This window comes from Taudactylus pleione, unplaced genomic scaffold, assembly GCF_031769625.1.
Source record: "Taudactylus pleione unplaced genomic scaffold, aTauple2 ptg000179l, whole genome shotgun sequence".
Taxonomy (NCBI): domain Eukaryota; kingdom Metazoa; phylum Chordata; class Amphibia; order Anura; family Myobatrachidae; genus Taudactylus; species Taudactylus pleione.
The window spans coordinates 23525001-23545781 of record NW_028284581.1 but is presented as its reverse complement, the minus strand read 5'-3'; the positions used below and the strand labels follow the sequence as shown (position 1 = coordinate 23545781).

Here is a 20781-nt window from a genome sequence, read left to right as displayed (position 1 = left end):
TTCCTGGTAATTGGACAATTGTTTCATGTCTAAAGGAAGATTATAAACTTGGTAAGTTATGCAACTTTAAAAGTATTGTTAGGAAGCACACATTAGAAATTGACTTTTTTTTTTTTTAAAGACTGCTATGATTAGCAAAATCTTTATTGAGTGGCAATGTTTAGTGACAATAACAATTCTCTTAAAGAGAAGATTTTATAAATGTACAAAAGGTTAAGATCATCCAAGCAGTAGAACAAGGCAGAAAATAAGTTTTAGAAGAGAATCGAAGACAGCGCTGTATAATAGCCAGGTGTGTTTTTCTAATAGACTGTAACAACGTCATGCCACACACAAATCAATGGATGAACAATATTATTTAAAGTACTCAATACAGTATTTACTGTTTAATTACATTGTTGCCCTTTATTGTCCTAATATAAAACATAAACCACTGCAAAGATAGTTAAAATGTATGACTTCTCTCCTAAAGGATGTTTTTATAATAAAACAAATACTGTACATTTATAAATAAATTTTATTATACAGAAAAATTATACAGCAGTGAAAAAATATATACAATGAAAAGTTTAAATTCTCGAAATATAAATGCAACCCAGCAGTCATTGTATCTATCTGTAAATATTTAATTGCTCAAAAATTTTATATTTTTTTATTTATTTATGCACTGTGAAGGTTATTGGTGAGAAGCCTTAAAATTGAATAGGCTTTTTTTTAATGAAAACATTTTGCCAACACCTTGATTCTGTTTTTTAATAAGCTATCCATTAGTGACAACATGTTTTAGACATTTCCCGGCAGAAAGTACCATTTTCTCTTGTGATTTATATCATTGTTCTGTTTTTACAGCTTGCTGTTCACAAGGTGAGGTAATTCAACTACAATTTTCCCAATGTTTTTCCCTGTGTACATATAATCTACAGCACGGAAAACAGACTCCAAGCCAGTAAACTTGCCTTGTGGAGATAGCTCTCCATTGTCCACTTCGCAGACCAGTTTGCCACTTTGGTAAAATTTCACCAAAGCCATTATGGCTTCTTTGTATTCAGACAAATAATGCGTCAAGAAAAAGCCGTGAACGCTGGCAGATTTGCGTAATAAAACTGCAGGCAATGCCCCGGCTTTAACAGGCAAAATACCTTGAGGTGTCTGATAACCAGAGATAAAGCCGATAATTATAAGGTGACCTTTTGTCGCCAAACAGTTCACTGCCATATCAAACATTTCTCCACCAATAGACTCATACACAACGTCTATGCCCTCTGGAAATATTTTCTTTATGACCGAAGCTACATTTTCAGATTTATAGTTTATTGGAAGATCACAACCAATAGATTTTAAGAATCCTGCTTTCTCTTCAGAAGAGCATGTGCCAATAACATAGCAATTTGCATGTTTTGCAAGTTGTACAGCAAACTGTCCCGTTCCACCAGCTGCGGCAGTCACCAAAACTTTCTTACCATCAGACAACTGCCCAAAATGTTTGAGACTGATGTAAGCAGTTGTGCCACTGATAAGCAAAGTTAAGAACTCTGGTTTTACTGAGGGCACTGGAATAGCAATGCCAGCTGGCACGACTGTATACTCAGCAAAGGAACTGCTTTTGACATAAGCCACAGTTTGTCCAACTGTAAAGTTTTTACTAGCACTGAGTCCCAAAGCTACAACTTCACCAAGTCCTTCAAATCCAATATCAAATGGAGGCTTCACAGAAGCATCGTATCGACCAGATGAAAAGTTTATATCCGATGCATTGATACCAATGTACCTAGAGAAAAGGGAAACAGGAAATGGTTAAACATCTCATAACCTTTCATTTTTGTTTTATTCACAACGGAACAATTTAAAAAAAAAACTGACTAATGCATGTATTAGCCTAACACTACTAACTTACATGCCCTGATTTTGGTGTGCTGTTATCCACATAGAAATGTTGATTAAATAAAACTATTGGCCTGATTCAGAGTTGTATGCAAACCCGATGGTTCATCAGCACATGTGCAGGATCTGTACTGCACATTTGTCAATCACTCACTGTGATGGTGGTCACAGTCCCCCCTAAGTCACAGCATGATTGACATGCTGTGGCTGTTTGGGGGTGGGGAAGAGCTGTCTACGTTCCCATAAAACAAGGAGATTGATTGGCACATTTTCTGGGACTGCTGACGCATTCTTACTGGCCTGCAAATGGGCAGGAGGTAGCCATTCTGAGTAAGCTTAGCTTTACTCAGATGGCTGATACAGCAAACATCACAACCAATGGTTACCATGTTGATCCGATCCTGCATCTTCGGACGCAAACATCGGATCGGAGATGATGGCTGGAAGGGTCTTTTTCCTTCAGTCACCTGCCACAGCATTAGCATACATGCACACAGCAGGTGTGTCCTAAAGGTGGGTACACACTATACAGATATATCTGCAGATCAAGTGTCCCGGTGGGCAAGTCCCACCCACCCTCTACACACCTGCCGATGGACAGATATATCTGCAGACATATCTGCAGACATATCTGTCCATCGGCTATGCAGCACAGCCAATGCGATATGTCGTGAATATCTATATTTCTACAAAGACTGGATGACATGATCTGCTCAAGTTAGGAGCAAAGGGCCAGATTCTGAGGCGGGAGTAAAGCAAAAAAAAGAAAGTAAAATTGTATCTGGAACAAACCATGCTGCAATACAAATGGTAAACACTGGCTGCTTTTGCATGTAACCCACAAATGATGGACAGCTTTATTTAACTGCAATTCAGATTTGAGTTAGGACACTGCTCTTTCACATCTAAATCTCTCTGAACATGTTACATCTTCCCCACCTGCAGTGCATGGGAAAGATTTCCGGACTGCACAACCTGACACACACACACACATATATATATATATATATATATATATATATATATATATATATATATATATATATATATATATATATATATATATATATATAAAATGGGAGGTGCTACCTGATGAGACTACTTGCAGGCACAGAAACAGACAAATCTCAGATGCACAACTCCAAATTATCAATAATATATATAAATGCAATAAAATTTTGCAATAAATAGAGGATTTTAGCATAATCATGGCCAAGGTTATGGGCCTACCCACCTTATCCAGGTAACCTCTTTCGGGTAGGTCCCTAACATACTAGGGTTCAAATCCAGGAGCACAGGATCCCCCAAAACTGGCCCAGCCAAGCTGCCCCAGGGCACCACCATAGTAAGAAAAGTGCAGTGTAAAGAGATCGTTAGGAGCAGCTGCATATAAAGAATGAAAATAAAAAAGTGAAGTACATATATATTAAACACACAGTGAAGGGTTAGAAATGTGTTATAAAAGGAAAATGTGTTATAATGCGGTGCCCTGAGACAGATCAACCAATGCAATCCAGTGGGACCCACGCCCCAAAAATGAACCAAAGTTGCACTACAGTATATAACTTGCAGGACTTACCTAGAATTGTGCCTAATACAGTGTTAGGGACCTACCCGAAAGAGGTTACCTGGATATGGTGGGTAGGCCCATAACCTTGGCCATGATTATGCTAAAAACCTCTATTGATTGCAAAATTTTATTGCATTTATATATATTATTAATAATTTGGAGTTGTGCACCTGAGATTTGTCCGTTTCTGTGCCACCTGCAGTGCAGCATGGTTTTACCAAGATACTGTACAATGTTACATGCTCTTTTTGGCTTTGCTTCCAACTCAGAACAAGCACCAATATGTACCCCTGGAAGCTATTAAATAAAGTCTGCAGATTTTTACTTCATATTCTATATACCAATGTACATTTTCTAGGTGCCTAATTAGTGGATCTGACTGTTTTCCGTATAGCCATCCCCAAAATATTTTTTTAGTCAGACATCCATACGTGATATAATATTTTTTTCATTGCACCACACACATTTTTACTAGAGATGAGCAGTTCAGTTTGGTCTTGGATCTTCCTGCCAAGTTTGGACCTCAGAACGGGGCAAAATGTCATCTTTCACTGTCATCTCGGCACAGATCTCTGTGAAAGATAATGTTTTGCCTCGTTCTGAGGTCCAAACTTGGCGGGAAGATCAAAACCAAACCTCTCATCTCTAACTTTTACCATATATTAGGTAATTACCATGGAAGAAATGGCCAGCACTGTACCATCATCATATGGTACTTGGGCAAATCAACTGGCACAGCAACTACCTCAGTCAAATGGAAATACTAACATGTTATATACAATAACATGTAATATACAGATAGACACTTCTCTGCAATCACTAAAATGTATTTTACATAGAACTTGCCCACAAATGTGTATTCTATTATTGTGACCACAAAAACACTATTTTAGGAGCCTCTGTGAATCCCAGTAGCAGTTTTTTTCAAATGTATTTATAGGGGGCCAGGCCTCCAATGACATCATATTCAATGATTGTCACAGTAAGCAACAACTCAAATATTTAATTGCAATTGTGGCCCAATGCATCGGCTATCTCTTGCTCCTCCATGTCAGTTGTTACCCTGACCCCTCCATCACACACAAAATACAGTTCGAAATCCGTGCCTCACAAAGCACTCAGCAACTTTGCACCTCCATAATTCTCCTCTTTAATCTCCGTGAATTCACCCATCCTACACTCTCTACATGGCTGCCACCATTCTGATCACGTCTGCTACCTCATGCCTTCAGTATTTCTTACATGCTGCCCCTATTCTATGGTACTCTCTTCCTAATGCCAACAGACACTCAGGGGTCTATTTACTAAGCAGTGTTAGGATACAGAGTGAAAAGTGATAAGGTGCCAGCCAATCAGCTCCCAACTGTCATTTTTCAAACACAGCCTGTGAGATGACAGTTGGGAGCTGATTGGCTGGCACCTTATCATATTTCACTCTGTCTCCTAACACTGCTTAGTAAATAGACCCCTCAGTCTCCAAGCTTTTAAACACTCTCTCAAGACTCATCTTTTAAGATAAGACTCTAAACTTACCCAATAAACTTGTTTCCCACACCAGTCTTATTTACAATACAAAATATGTCAATTTATAAGTATTACCACACGTTACTTTCCTTTTTACATTAGATTACACATTTTATAGGCATTGTTTTAATTCCTGTGTTTCAAGATTGTACAAAAGTAAAATCAAGTAATAGTCCGTGATTGCGCAGAGCCAAAAAAGAGTTGGTCCCAGGGACCTCTCACTTTTAAATCTAACAATTTAGAAGCTTCAGTCCATAAAGCATGTAGCAGAGGAATTTGACCCTGGTTGTAAAAAAACACACACATTGGCCCTGATAGGATAAGAAAATACATACACATTAGCTCCCACAGGAAATACACACACTGTCCTCCACATGAAGAAATACAAAAAACACATTTGCCCCCACAGGGAAAAAAATTAAACCCATTGATTTAAGTTCATTGCACTGCAGGCTGTCCTGCTGTGTTACCGCATCAGTGTAGCGGGAGGCGACATGCATCTACTTGACATCATGTCGCTGCATCACCGTCTCTGGGTCACACCAGGATTGGGCTGCATCTTAGTCACCTGGAAAAGTCCAGAGCTACCAGGCTACAAGGATTAGCACGGTGAGTGCAAGAAGGCATACATCAGAATATGTGGGGCCCAGTATAAATTAAGTAGGTCTCCCCAATTAGAGGCACACAGATAGGGGGAAGCTGGGTGGGCAGAGGCATATATGGGGAGGGTGGGCGGAATCGGTATGATTTACCACCGTACCCATGCCCGGCGGTTGGTATCCCGACAGCGGCGTCCCGGCAGAGGAGGAAATCCCAATCGTCCCCAGGTAAGTATATACCAACCTATTGCTACCCCCTAACCCTTGCTTAGAGGTGCCTAACCCTAACCTTCCCCCCCAGTGCCTACAGCTAACCCCCCCTTCCCCACCGCCTAAACCTAAGTCCCCCAGGGGGGGTGTGCCCAACGCTACCCCACCCTTCCCCTAGCCTAAACCTAACCCAACCTTCCACCCGGGAACCCTAAACCTTGACCCGCGGCTATCCGCGCTCGGCGTCCCTTCGATCGGGATGCCGGGCTTCCGGCGTATCTCTAATGACAGGCGTCGGCATACCAATGCCTGTCTTTAGACCCTTGCCGGGATATGACAGTCGGGAAGCCGGCTATCGGGATTAGGTCCGACGGCTTCCCGACTGCATACCAGGTGGGCAGACAGACAGAAGCACACATGGTGGGTTGGAAGAGGCACACATGTGGAAGGAGGTTGAGAGAGAACTAAATTTATTTTATTTATATATATATATATACATACACACACAAACTTTCTGGGCAGCTCTATCACCAGGGCCTGGCAGCAGTGACATCAGATTGGCTAGCTGTCATTGCAGTGCGCCAGCTGCAGGGAGCTCTCAGTCGGCTCTGCAGTACTTTGTACATGTGTGTGATAAGCAGTCTCGGGAGCTTCTCTGCTCACCATGGCTACTGCACTGTAATGACAGGCAGCCATGATTCTCTGCTAGGCTGCCTGTCACAAATGTCACTCCGGGCCGGCGAGTATGGACAGCTGCCCACAGCAGTCAGACAACTCCCCCTCCCCTGGTGCAGACCCCCCAAAGACTCCTGGCGACCCTGGGGTGTGACTCCCAGCGGCAGCCGCACAGCACTCACTGTAGCACCCTTGTACAGTCGCCCTGCCTCGTGCCGGCCCGGAGCACCAGTCACCATTAACCTCCCACCTGCTACCTGCTTACACTTACAGGAGGATGTCTTCCCTTCATGCGCAGGGGCTTTCTTCCCTCCGAGTGCAGGGGCAGTCGTCGTCACGCCAGGTATGTCCCTGTAGTGCCACAGCGTGGCAGTAAAGGGGCCAAAGAGGTCACTCTACTTGTTATTGCCTGCAGCCGGGCCAGGGTCAATCAATCATTTAATGAGGAGCCAGGGATTGGTCGCAACAAAGCACATCATCGTGGACCCATCCATTCTGAAAAAGTGAGTCCCTGGTCCTCGATACCGGGTAAAATACACGCTATAGCGCATATTTGCAAAAGGCTCTAAATAGAGTTGTGCAATAGGGGCAGAAACTACTGTCGAACAGTAAAGCATCCTGAGACCATTCATGTGTGGGGTTGCTTCTCAGCCAAGGGAGTGGGATCACTCACAATTTTGCCTAAGAACACAGCCATGAATAATGAAAGGCAAAAGTGATAACCAAGTGGCTCAGGGAACAAAACATCGAAATTTTGGAGTCCATGGCCCGGAAACTTCCCAGACCTTAATCCCATTGAGAACTTGTGGCCAATCCTCAAGAGGCGGGTGGACAAACAAAAACCCACAAATTCTGACAAACTCCAAGCATTGATTAGGCAAGAATGGGCGGCCATCAGTCAGTATGTGGCCCAGAATTTGATTGACAGCATGCCAGGGCGAATTGCAGAGGTCTTGAAAAAGAAGGGTCAACACTGCAAACATTGACTCTTTGCATAAACTTAATTGTCAATAAAAGCCTTGGACACTTATGAAATGCTTGTAATTTTAGAGACTGGTAAAAGCTGGGTAAGGCGCGCTCTCTATATGGTGGGGCAGTGTGTAAAGTGCTTGGGTAAGAGTGATCTGTATGACAGAGAGACGTAGACGGTGGTGTTGGGTCAAGGTAATTTTATTGGTTTAAGGTCTGCCCCACCATATAGAGAGCGCGCCTTACCCAGCTTTTACCAGTCTCTAAACTAGGTAGGAACAGGTACTCCTACCATAGGCGCAGCACTCTTACACCCCCTACCCCCATACCTCCAGATACACGCACATCCCCTCCCCCCACATTACTCTTTCCCTCTCCGTCCTGCCTCACTCCACCCCCACAGTCATATCAGTGAGCGCGGTTCACCACCCTTTATTCACGTCCTTTGCTTGTAATTTTACTTCAGTATACCATAGTAGCATCTGACAAAAAGGTCTAAAAATCACTGAAGCAGCAAACTGTGTGAAAACAAACACTTGTGTCATTCTCAAAACTTTTGGCCATGGCTGTACAGTATCTTCTGCTTTATAAGACATTGTGCTGTGCTGAACAACACATAATAGGACATACCTCTTAAAACAACTGGTGACATTTTGGGGGTTTGAACAAGAATTTTCAGCAAAAGGTAACCAGTGAACGGGCGAATCTTCACCAGCTGCAGTGCCCTACCCTCATTATGCATGCCTGACACCCTTCAGATTTTAAATTTTTTGTTTAAAGCCATAAATTCTATTTATACTGTAACTTGTCTTTATTTCCAAATATTAATTAAAATGTATTGGCAAAAGGCTTTCCATATTGGCATTTATTAAAACAAAAAAATCATACAGCTTTGCTCTGCCCAGTTGAAATGGACGATTAGTCAGAGACGGGAAAATAACAAGGCTTCCATATTTTTGAAACCAGGACAGTAAAGTGAGGATCTTTATTATTACCTGTTTTATAGATATATTACAAGCATTGTAGATAAAGAAATATTCCAAGTGGCAAAGTGCTGTCCATTTTCAAAATGCCAACATATCAGCCCTACCCCTAATGGCTAATGTTAAGGTGCATAATCACTAGACGACATGTGTATGCAGCTATGTGTCTGGTGACCCTCCCCCTAGCTGGCCCGTACACACACACGACGATCTGGTGCACGACCATATGATATGTCGGCCCTTGCCACATCCCGCTGCATAAGGTCGTCAGCTGCATCGTCACGTTGGCTTGCAGGTAGGGCCGACCTGACGGTGCAGCTGACCATGGGAGCGTGCACCGCATGACATAGTGCGTATACATTTAATTTGATGTTCCGATCCTTCGGAATTGGGCAAATTGTTAAAAAAAAATTGTCTAATGTGTACGCACCTTTACATCTGTGAAACATGAATCTGATTGTACAAGTATTCACACTATAATTGTGATATCACATGGTGCAATGAAGCAAACACACTTTTTGCTGAACTCGTCATTAGCTACCGGTGTACTGGATTGGCTAGGCCTTGTTTGTCAGTTCAGATAAATGAAACTTCTGCATTTTTATTCCTTTATATATCAATGATGGAGCATTAGACTATAAATTCCAGTGGGAAAGAATGGATATGAAGGACTCCATTTTCTTTGGAAAGCACTGTATAATACAGTATGATGACACTATACAGATACGGGGCGGGATGTACTAACCGTGCGGAGTACATCCCGCCAGTCACCACATCCTTACTGATCGCATACAGTATGTACTGACACATGCGATCAGTACCGAAAAGGACAGCTCTTCTGATAAGAGTTGTCCTTTGTGATCAGCGCTGCGCCCTGGACTTCCGGGCTTATGACCCGGGAGTCTATCTGCGCATGTGCAGACTGATGCGGCGGTCGCAGGTCATGATGGGAGGGATCTGATCACTCATACCAGCACGAAGCGGTAGAAGCCCATAGGCGTCTAATAGGGTAACTCCAGCAAAAGCTGTTGTTACCCTCCGCGTCTGAGCCCCGGCGGCCACCGAATAGTGCATATGGAATATGCGGTAGAACCCAGAAAACAGGGTTTTTCTTATTGCTTTTTCCATTTAGTACATCCCACCCATAGTGAATAAAGTCAACTGAAATTGCAATTAAATGCCAGTGACTAATTACAGCATTTGGAAAATAGGAATCACAGGACTAGTAGTACTGCGAGGTGACGGGTATCTTCAGAGGGATGATGAGGCTGAAGATTTAATCTTGTCCCATGCTTAGTGGTGGGGAGAGGAGGATGAAACTTCTGCATCATAAACCAAAATCTGGCGGTATTGCCCATACCAACCAAGGAGAGCGTTTCTTTAATTATCTGGTGAATTAAAGAAAATGATAGCTAGAATTTGGTTGCTGTGGGCAACACTTGCCTTTTGTAAACCCGTACTTGAATAAATGTACGCCTTGGAATGTATGGGTAGACTAAAAATAAAATGATATATTACCATGTTACATTGCTTCAGTGTGAGACTTGGTATAGCACCTGAAAAATGGAGAGTTACGGTAACTATATTGTATAGACAATATATAAGGGGCTGAGTTACATATAAAAGCAAGTATGTAATAATGTCCAGGTATGGAACAAAGAGCTGAGGTTTTTCTCACTTGTCACCTGAGGATATGACATGTGTTACTTACCAGTCCCGCCGCTGCCTCTGGACATCTTTACACATATGCGGTCTTCTCGGATTGAGCTCTCGAGCATACACAAAGCACCCACCAGGAACCATTCTGTATGGCAACAGAGATTGCTGAAGCAGTGAGTGACATATCGTAATACCTCTCCAGTGACTCATTGTAACGCTGGCCGATATATTGGCCGTTCAATTGAACGGCTGTTATATTGTGTGCGCGCGTTGGCCAGTTTGTACAGATGATACAGCACAGACGGTGTAATGGTTAGCATTACTGCCTCACAGCACTGAGGTCATGGGTTCAATTCCCACCACGGCCCTACCTGTGCGGAGTTTGTATATTCTCCCTGTGCTTGCGTGGGTTTCCTCCGGGTGCTCTGGTTTCCTCCCACACTCCAAAAATATATTGGTAGGTTAATTGGCTCCCAATACAAATTAACCCTAGTGCGTATGTGTGCGCGCATGTGATAGGGAATATAGAGTGTAAGCTCCACTGGGGCAGGGACTAATGTGAATAACCAAATAGTCTCTGTAAAACGCTGCGGAATGTAAGTGCGCTATATAATAACTGGTAATAATAATAAAGAATGATATGTCTGGGAATGCCTATGGCAGATATATCTACAGATACATCAGCACATCGTGCTGTGCGTACAGGCGGTCAGACGATCACCCGCACACTTGCTGCACAGGCCGCCGGGGAGGGGGGGGTGCGATGTGACCTCCGACCAGATGGCAGTAATAATTGTTCAGTGTGCATGAACAACCATCATCTGCAGATATATCTTTCAAGTGTGTACCCAGCTTTAGACATTCTGCATTGCTGCAATAAGCTGTGATGGAGAATATCTCTTAGCGCTGAGAAAATGAACATATTAATACATTTGTCCCCATATCTTTATTGGAGATTCTGGACCTCTGTTCACTGCTCTCATTCTGTGACAACGCCATGCCCTGATCATAAATAAGGTTAAAAGTTAAAAACCAAGAAACATGCTGATTTATTTAGAAAGACCTGAAGTAACACACTCTAGGCTGAAAGTTACTGTAGTATATCCTTAATTACACAGGTATTAGGAGAGTTGTGCCTCGCATACTGTGGAATTTCTCATAGAGTGATGAACTAAATGAGGAGAAACATTGACAACATGTGTTATCTTTTATTTAAAAAGTGCTGACATATTGCCCAGTGCAGTATATTGAAGGGAATATGATCATGTATACTATCAATGTTAATGGTGATGTATACTTGTACATTACTATGTATTGTTTTGTGACATATATGTATTGCAATTTTACGCTAAAAATAGCATAGCTGGGGTATACCATCCAATTCCATTGATGCACTGTGATTTTGGACTCTCCACCCCACCATCACCAATTTGCGCAGAAAAATAAACCCAAAAGAAAACCTTGCCACAAATACACTTTGACAGAGAATGACCATTTCAAAACATAGGTGTAAATGTACCAGAGAGAACAGTAAGCAGGCTACTTTTATTATAATATAAGTTCAATATTTTACTGATATATTTATATTTCAATGAATAATATACAGTATGAAAGATTAAAGTTTGTAAAGTTAAAATTACAAGAGATGTTTCTGAATATTTGTGACTATTGCTTCCATCCCAATATGTGTGTATAATATCACCAGCATATATGACTGTTTTGGCATTTGTATTTATATGCAACAGTATGTATTAAAACTAACGTTGTCAGCTAAAAGGGGCTGGAAGCTGGGGAAATATGGTTTACTTTAGCATAAAGATGTTTAATACTTAAACTGGTCAAACTTGCCCTCAGTAAGGAGTAGCCTTGTTAGTGTGTTTCTGGATACAAAGAGGAGATGGTAGATCTATATTAACCCTTAAGTGTCTGAACTGCTTCACAAACAATAGCAATCTCTTGCGAGAATTGCAGATTGGGTACATGTACTCTCTCTACATACTAGTGTCGCACCGAGGACTGAGTGACCAGAGGGAAACCGCCAGTCTCCACACGGCCTATATAAAAAAAGAAAGGGGAGGAATCCGGTGGAGGGAGGAGAGGTAGGGGGCACAGCAGATTAACCCCTAGAGTGTTTGAAGTGTCAGCAAACAAGCTGCAGGCACCTCCAACTGCAAAGTGGGTTTATTGCTGGGAAACAACAATAAATCAAAGCTTGGTATCCCCACACCTATTGTTTCCACTTTCCTCAGCACTAATAGGTCACCTTGTGGTCACTAATATAAAGACATTGTTCTCTTATGTTTAAAGACAATGTGTTGGGGGCTAAAATGCAAAATAATAAGTGCGTAATAAAGATAAACCGTAAATTAATCTGAAATAATAGTGGTCAACACATGGAAAAAAACAAACAAACACTAGATAAAATAACCAAACATTGGACGTTTGAAAAAAAAAAAAAAAAAAATAGGGATAAAGAAAGGTCTCCAGTAATATAGTGGAACATCATTTTTAACCAGCTCTGGCTCAGGCTCAGAGGAGAACAAGACTTCTAGCAAGAACTCTGCATGATAATATATAATCTGTCAGGGAGGCTTTTTTTTCTTTACATTTAAACAAACTAGACCTGCATCAAAACAAATATATGTATAGCTGGAAAGAAGGTTTTGGATCTAGTAAATAAAAGTACTGGGGCCAAATTCAATCAAGACCTGTCTACATCATATGAAAGTTGTGTGCAAGAAATTCCTCTCCTTCATGGGTCAAAAGCATAGTGTGAAAACAGGCAAAATGATGATTATTGGAATCAGACAGGAATAACTTCAGGTAGCTACCGGTTGACCGGTAGAACAGGTCATGTGTTTGTGGTTGCCCTAAGGAATGTTGGGGTATGGTTAAGCCTCAGTTGATTTCCCCATCCCTTCCAATTGCAACAGTTAAAGGGGTTCCATTAAACTAGACACACTGCAGAAAAGTACTGCGAGAATAACCAGATCTACAAACAAGCAATAGATCTATTGTGCCAGATGACTTTCTCTGAAACTACAGGGATATTCCACCATATAGCTAATGTACAGTTCTCCAGTAATTGTCAGCACAATAACAGCTGAAATAAATACCTGCAGGAAATAAAAAGTGAATGACACAACTTCCTTTTCTCTCTCTTTCAAATAATTAGCAATTGCACACTAGCCTTTTTTAATTGCGAAGAAACGCTTGTGTACATTTTATATAGCCGTTTATATTATTTACAAATTCAAACAATAATTAGATAAATGTTATATATATATGTAAATGTATAGAGCTGTAATATTTGTATTTATCTGGTAACTTATGTGAGGAATAAATTTACCAAATACTTGTAGCATCACAGTAAACAATTTCACAATTACCGAAAAGATTCCTCAATGTGTCTTGAAGAAAAAAAATTATAACAATGTATTAATTAGTTGGCACCAGTTATCCGTACACAATAATATGTGCATACTTGATTATAATTGTTAACACATTTTCAAGGAAAATAAGTAAAAGAAACAGTTGTTAAACTGTGTAATCATAGAATCACTTCATTTTAATTCTCCTTATTTTAATATTATTTTTAGCACAATTCTATTCAAGAGCCTTCTGACACTACATTATTTTATAAATTAGAAACTTCTCTTTTTTTTTTTTTTTTTAAAGCATTCATAGAAAGAAAATCAAACTCGTCGAAAGTGTGTTAAAGTCATGTTGAACAGATGCAATGTCAGTCAATTTTATTCATGTCAACATTGGTAGAACCTTGCTCAGTATTAATCTGCAATATAAAAGAACACAAGACCAGCAACTGAAGGTAATAATTTGAAGTTTGATTGTTTAAAAAAAACACTATTGTAGTATAAAATATATTGTGCAAAAAAAATATAGGCCACATGTTTAAAAAAATAAAGAAGATCATTCAAATGATCATGGCTGAACTGGAATATTGTGTGTATATATATATATATATATATATATATATATATATATATATATATATTTCACAATACCATAATTCAATTATTACATGAAAACTTCTCTGTACTACAATGTTTTTTTTATAAATAAATAAGTTTGCATTCCATTACAATTTGTTAAATCAAAATCGCTTACTATAAATATATGTGATATTAGGTGCATGCAATTTTGCAATTTGGAGCACGGGGGGGGGGGGGGGAATGAAAAAAACAATAATAAAAAAATAATCAACAAAGTTTATAATGCCTGCAATGAGTACGTTTAGAAAAAAAGAGAAGCTTAAAACAGGATGTGTTTAAATTTCAAGGTCAGCAATATGCTCATCTTTTTAGTCAAAGGGACAAGTCCTGAGATTATATTAGGTTCATCCGAAATATTTACAGCTATGGCAGCTGTGTGGTTATTGCAGACAAAATACGGCAAAACTCCTTCCCAAATCATTTAGTAAAGGTGGCAAACAAACATGCCACACCCACATTGCTGTTTTTTGTTTACGAAGCAGGGCGTATTTAACATTTCGTACAACTACGACATTGTAAAATACGTGAAAAATTGTACATTAAAAATCACACGTGTGTAAAACTGAGGGGTATAGTATAAATGCCCAATTAAACTCTAGGGCCAGAAATCTATTGTAGCTGTCTTTTGCACATCAAAATGGAGAAATGTGAAAGTGCAGGGGAAATTTTTGCACACAAAAGAGAAGGTTAAACGTAAAAACAGAGTGTTATGCAGTGCTAATATTACATACTGCCGCATCTGATTTCTCTTTTTGGGAACACAATCACAGCATTGGGACAGGATAGAATGAGCTATCAGAAAGGTCTCGTATGAATTACCTTTTTCGGTCCTTAGGAGTATGGGATTACTTGTAACAGTGTGTAACATGATTTAGAATTATTTCTAAACAGAAAAATAAATGCCATTGTTATCTGTAATCCCTACCACAACATATGAGCATGAAATAAGCATCTCCCTCTTATTCCAATACAAGTGTAGGGATGTTACTCTAATGATTATGTAAAATGACCCAGTAGATCTGTTTTCACCCCTTGCAAGTAGTTTGCAGAAAATATATAGATTTTTGACAGCTAACCTAATTTGACGTTGTTCATTGCCTATAAACAAAGGGTTAATTTTTCTCTCTCTTTTTTTTAAATTAAATTAGGAAAGTGCATGCTACATAAAGGCTATATAAAGGCCATGAACGTGTGGACTATGTACTTTTATTTTAATTCCATGAATAAATAGATCATGGAAAATAGAAAGATAAATATAATAAAAAACAAACAACAACAACATTGATCATTGCTGTGCTCCAGTATGCTGATTACGTGCGCTCTTCTGCCTGTAGGATGCGTTTCCCTTGGGTAAAGAAGTAGATGATCAGGATGATGGAAGAGATGGTGAGAAGACAAGAAGCTGTGGAGTGCAAGGAGTGATTTCCCTTCCTGTTGATTCAGTGCTTCCTAAAGGTTAGTGACGTACAGAGCTAAAACCTCTCAGACTGGGGATCTTTAATGAGCAGCCCTCATTCTCTGGACCCTTCCCTGGATTACCAGCCCAGCTGCTTTGCATCTCATGTGTTGCCAGCATGTAACACATCCCTCCCTCCCACCACATATACACTATTCCTGAAAGCCAGGTAATAGAAAGTGCCTTGTCATTTGGCAGAAGCAGAGGGCTACGCAGGAGTGTCAGGGCATGCGTGAGTCTGTTCAGGCAGAATCTGGCAGGGTGCTGAAAAGAATGATGGTAAAATAAAATTAACAGTCGCCAGATGGCAGCTGGTGCAACTTATTTTGAGAGCACAGGAAGGAACAGAAAGAATATGACCTGGGAGGGATGGAAAACACGGTTTTATGTGCTGGACTGTAAGTGAACTCATGCCTATGGTATATATTTACACTATATACTTTCAGAATAGTGAATGAACTCCACTCAATATGCCGGCTGTCAGGCGATTTTGCTGTGGTGTACACAAGAGAAAGTGGCCCAATGCTTTTTGTGAATGGTGGGGGTTGAGTACAACTCTAGATGTTTGCTCATAAAGTGCAAAACTGTTAGGCAAAATAATAAAAAACAAAAAGCACTTATGGTAAATAGCCACATAAACTAGGACATAACGTGATATAAGAAGAACTGATCATTAGCTCTGCTATTCCATTGATCTGTTGGAGGGGGTGTGTCAGATAATCCATCTTGCACTGGAGGCTGGGATGTGTAGTATACCAGCTAGGTGCACTGGAGGCTGGGATATGTGTAGTAATACCAGCTAGGTGCACTGGAGGCTGGGATGTGTAGTATACCAGCTAGGTGCACTGGAGGCTAGGATATGCATAGTATACCACCTAGGTGCACTGGAGGCTAGGATATGTATAGTATACCACCTAGGTGCACTGGAGGCTAGGATATGCATAGTATACCAGCTAGGTTCACTGGAGGCTGGAATGTGTAGTAATACCAGCTGGGTGCACTGGAGGCTGGAATGTGTAGTAATACCAGCTAGGTGCACTGGAGGCTGGGATGTGTAGTAATACCAGCTAGGTGCACTGGAGGCTGGGATGTGTATTAATACCAGCTAGGTGCACTGGAGGCTGGGATGTGTATTAATACCAGCTGGGTGCACTGGAGGCTGGGATGTGTAGTAATACCAGCTGGGTGCACTGGAGGCTGGGATGTGTAGTAATACCAGCTGGGTGCACTGGAGGCTGGGATGTGTAGTAATACCAGCTGGGTGCACTGGAGGCTGGGATGTGTAGTAATACCAGCTGGGTGCACTGGAGGCTGGGATGTGTAGTAATACCAGCTGGGTGCACTGGAGGCTGGGATGTGTAGTAATACCAGCTGGGTGCACTGGAGGCTGGGATGTGTAGTAATACCAGCTGGGTGCACTGGAGGCTGGGGATATGTAGTATAACAGCTAGGTGCACTGGAGGCTGGGATGTGTAGTAATACCAGCTGGGTGCACTGGAGGCTGGGATGTGTAGTAATACCAGCTGGGTGCACTGGAGGCTGGGATGTGTAGTAATACCAGCTGGGTGCACTGGAGGCTGGGATGTGTAGTAATACCAGCTGGGTGCACTGGAGGCTGGGATGTGTAGTAATACCAGCTGGGTGCACTGGAGGCTGGGATGTGTAGTATACCAGTTAGGTGCACTGGAGGCTGGGATGTGTAGTAATACCAGTTAGGTGCACTGGAGGCTGGGGATGCGTAGTATAACAGCTAGGTGCACTGGAGGCTGGGATGTGTAGTATACCAGCTAGGTGCACTGGAGGCTGGGATGTGTAGTAATACCAGCTAGGTGCACTGGAGGCTGGGGATGCGTAGTATAACAGCTAGGTGCACTGGAGGCTGGGATGTGTAGTATACCAGCTAGGTGCACTTATGCTGTACATGAAATACAGGGATTGAAGGTTGCTTACCGGTTCCTGATGAGGAGATCTCCATCCCCTGGAACTGGCACTGGCACACTGGGCATTAGAGTAACAGCCTTTCTGAAGTCAGGGCTCAGTTGGGTGACCATCAGCTTTTTCATGGAGGTAGGGATAGAGGAGCCTTGGAAATCCACAAAGTGGTGGGAATAAGACATGTCCACGATAGGCCGAGCAGGACAAAGTGACCACGATCTTGTGCACTGCAGCAGCCCCAGCCCTGCTCTGGCACGCAGCAAGCTCATTATATGTCTGCTGGTGCACTTTACCCCCTGAGCAGGCCTACGTCCTGCTGCCCTTCTCCTTGCACACACAGGCCGGCTTACACCCACTGCTGCTGCTGCACAGGCAAGGGGAAGCACTATGCAATCGAAACAAATAATTAGGCGGGTCTCTCAATGCAAAACTGACACAGCCTTGCTGTTCCCTGCCTGCGTCCCTCCCACCCTTTTCTTTCCCAAACCTTTAGGAAGGGAAGTGAAGAGGGAAAAAAAAGCAGCAGATAAAGAAGCAGCCAAATCCCCTGGAGCTGATCGTTTGCACCGTCACAAAAATGAACCAGGAAGAAAGTTGAGCTCTGTCTGCAGCCTCCCACTATCAGCAGCAGCAGCATGTTGTCTCACCTAACATGCCTAGCCTGCCTCCTCCGTACACACAGCAAACTTATGGCTTACTCTCACTTCCATCACTAATCTGCATAGACAGTTGCTTATTTCCTCTAAATCACACAAGAGGTTGCTGAGTACAAAGCTAACGCCCCAGGCACAGCAATCCAATAATCAGTTCTGTGCAGATTACCTGCAGCTAACTGATCCCATTACCCAGGGTAAGTTTTTAAGTAATACAATGACAACAACAGATCTGCTTCTATACTATAGTCTATATGGGTATACCAAGCATCTTGTTTATAGAAACCCCTCCTGCCCCTCCCAAATAAACTACACAGACAATGCCACTGGAAAGGAAGGAGTTAATAAGCATAGTGATTCATGAACTGCTCAGTAAGGGAGGGTGGGGTGTGAGGGAAAAGTTTTGAGGACAACTGTATAGTGTTATTTTCTTACGGTGCCCAGGAGCAATAGCCTGCTCCATGTAAAGCCCTCCCCTTCCCATGTGAAAGGCTCATTTCCCTCACAAGGTGATACAAATCAACCCTGAGAAAGCAGCTGCTGGGGAAGCCTTTCATGTCTGTAGGTGGAAACCTCTACATCAAAGGGACCTCTAGTGTGGGGCCCCTACATAGGAGGATGCACATGTCTGGGCCAATGCCGGGCATGCATTTCTGGGTAGGTGCACTGGGCAATTCTACACTGAGCTCATATTGTTTTCTATGTTGCAGAAACACTTTCCTTAGTACTGTCAGGACTTCACCCTCTAGTGTCTGATGCTGCACAGGTTATCAGTTACATGCTGCAATAGCCTTCTTTCATGGACTAAAGAAATGAGACCCTATTACCCATAAGCAGAACTTTTAAAATGTGCAATAGACAGTGACATCACTCAGCACTTTCCTACTATTAACACTTTACATTATACTGAAGAAACAATGTAAAATATGTTCCTTCAAGCACAGAGCAATTAGGCTGAAATGTCTCATAACAAATTACTTCCCTATATCTCCTATATACATGTCACTCAAAACCAGACACTACTGTGCTGATTGAAACCATATTGTGAAATGGGTTTATTAAAATATGTTCTTTTTTTTATTTTTATTTCTTTTTTTACTATATATAAAGAGTATAACACACCAACATAAATTGATAAACTGGGAACCATCTGACAAACATAACGTGAAATGTAATTTATATATGAAACTATAAAGACACCATTATTTGTTAAAAAAAAGTGTACATGACATAATAAATATATTACATGGTTATTATTTAACATTTTATTTTAAATGCACACATTTTTTAAAAAAATGTTTATAAGTTAATACACATTTAGGTGCAAGACATATGATATTTATAAATGTACAGTGATATTACATATTGGTGACCCTATACGTAAGGATTTACAATCTTAGATTGTATAATGCAGAAATTGCCTGCTTTTCAATGAATAAGCAGTTGCATAAATAAAAATCTCCTAAAAAGTCTCCAATCAGGGATTTGACATTTCTATTCTATTGATGTATTAAGTCTTCTTTAACATTGTCTTGCTGTTTATCTTCAAAGAGGGATAGAGAGGGAGAGAGAGAAACTGACATGGTAGAAATGAAAACAAAGCAATTAAATAGATTGACAGGTGTGGTTTGTGTGAGATGTGTATGAAAGTGTCAGGGTGACGTTGGCAGGAGGAGGAGGAGTAACTAAGTGAAGCAGGAAAGGCAGCTCGATGTGTCTGTCTATCAGTTGAGAGTGTCTGAGAAGCCCAGGGATCTGAATGTGTGTGTTATATTACACTGAAAAAAAGAAGAGAGGGACGCTGGATCTCTTCCTCTCCCTGGAGTTTATTCACAGCCTGTGATCACTTCACTCCAGCGCACTGAAAATCCATATTTTACCAACTCTTTTAAATCTACATTTGCTACAGTCTTATTTTTGTGTGCTTTTTGTTGCAGATCAAGATCATAAACACAGCATTTTTTCTTCCAAAATGCACCCTACTTGACAGCATGCATCTGTATCAATGATCATTGAGGAAGAAGAATAGGAAGTAATTCCCGAGGATGCTGGAAGGTGGAGAAGCCACCCAGTGTATGTATCCCTGCTCGTCTTGCGTTACTACATCCCTGCTCTGCCATTAAATGCTAAGACGGAGAGGACACACGGGACTCAACCAGCTGCTGGGAAAGAAAAAGCAGAAATGAACAAGCTCTCGCAATCCACAGAAAGCCCAGACCCATGAGCTGAAGGCAGAGGGGGGAAAAGTTGCAGCTTTTGAGACTCTTGTTTGATCTTGGATAAAGGCTGTAGGGGGAGTGACTGCACTTACCATCTTCTAGGGGAGCAGCCAGTGAACAATTGTATGAAGATCACGGACAGAAAGCATGGATCTGGACTGCTGCTCAAATTGATCTTGTGGTTGTCATTCTGATTTCTGTGCTGATTTTGAATTCCAGTTCTATGAAAGCAGAGATTTCATTAAAAAAAAAATCTCAATAAAGATATATATATATATATATATTACTAAGAGGAACTTGCCATGAGAAGGCAGTACGTGTAAACCTGTGTCTGGATTTTTTGCCAAGCTGCCCTCTTGTAGCCCTTGGCACAGGGTAGGCAGACCCAGCATATCTGCCCTGGGTATAACCCCATCCCCAATTTCTAGTTTATTC

At 41.4% G+C, this 20781-nt stretch overlaps 2 protein-coding genes across 3 annotated transcripts in view; one reads left to right on the top strand and one right to left on the bottom strand.

Moving 5' to 3' along the window:
- Window positions 1–501: 501 nt before the first annotated feature.
- PTGR3 (prostaglandin reductase 3) lies at window positions 502–18558 on the bottom strand. The gene is made up of 2 exons (XM_088475918.1): window positions 17490–18558; window positions 502–1768 (listed from the first exon to the last, which is right to left on the bottom strand). The coding sequence occupies exons 1-2, from the start codon at window positions 17741–17743 to the stop codon at window positions 844–846; spliced, it is 1179 nt and encodes a 392-aa protein (XP_088332044.1). The 5' UTR covers window positions 17744–18558; the 3' UTR covers window positions 502–843.
- The window catches only part of TSHZ1 (teashirt zinc finger homeobox 1), a 110659-nt gene continuing 107838 nt past the window's right edge, over window positions 17961–20781 (top strand). The window contains exons 1-2 of one of the 2 annotated variants that reach the window (XM_088475917.1): window positions 17961–18324; window positions 20065–20781. The exon at window positions 20065–20781 is cut by the window's right edge and continues 208 nt beyond it. The gene's annotated coding sequence lies outside the window, so the exon portion shown is untranslated. Of the gene's footprint in view, window positions 18325–18551; window positions 18785–20064 lie in introns of those variants that run through there. The other variant, XM_088475916.1, reaches the window with a different exon arrangement.

Bases quoted from the DNA above. Each gene is read 5' to 3' on its own strand.
- PTGR3 (XM_088475918.1), bottom strand. From the start codon at position 17,743: ATGAGCTTGCTGCGTGCCAGAGCAGGGCTGGGGCTGCTGCAGTGCACA. The intron at 1,769-17,489 runs GTAAGCAACCTT...CCTTTTCTCTAG, and splicing joins GATCTCCTCATCAGGAACCG to GTACATTGGTATCAATGCAT.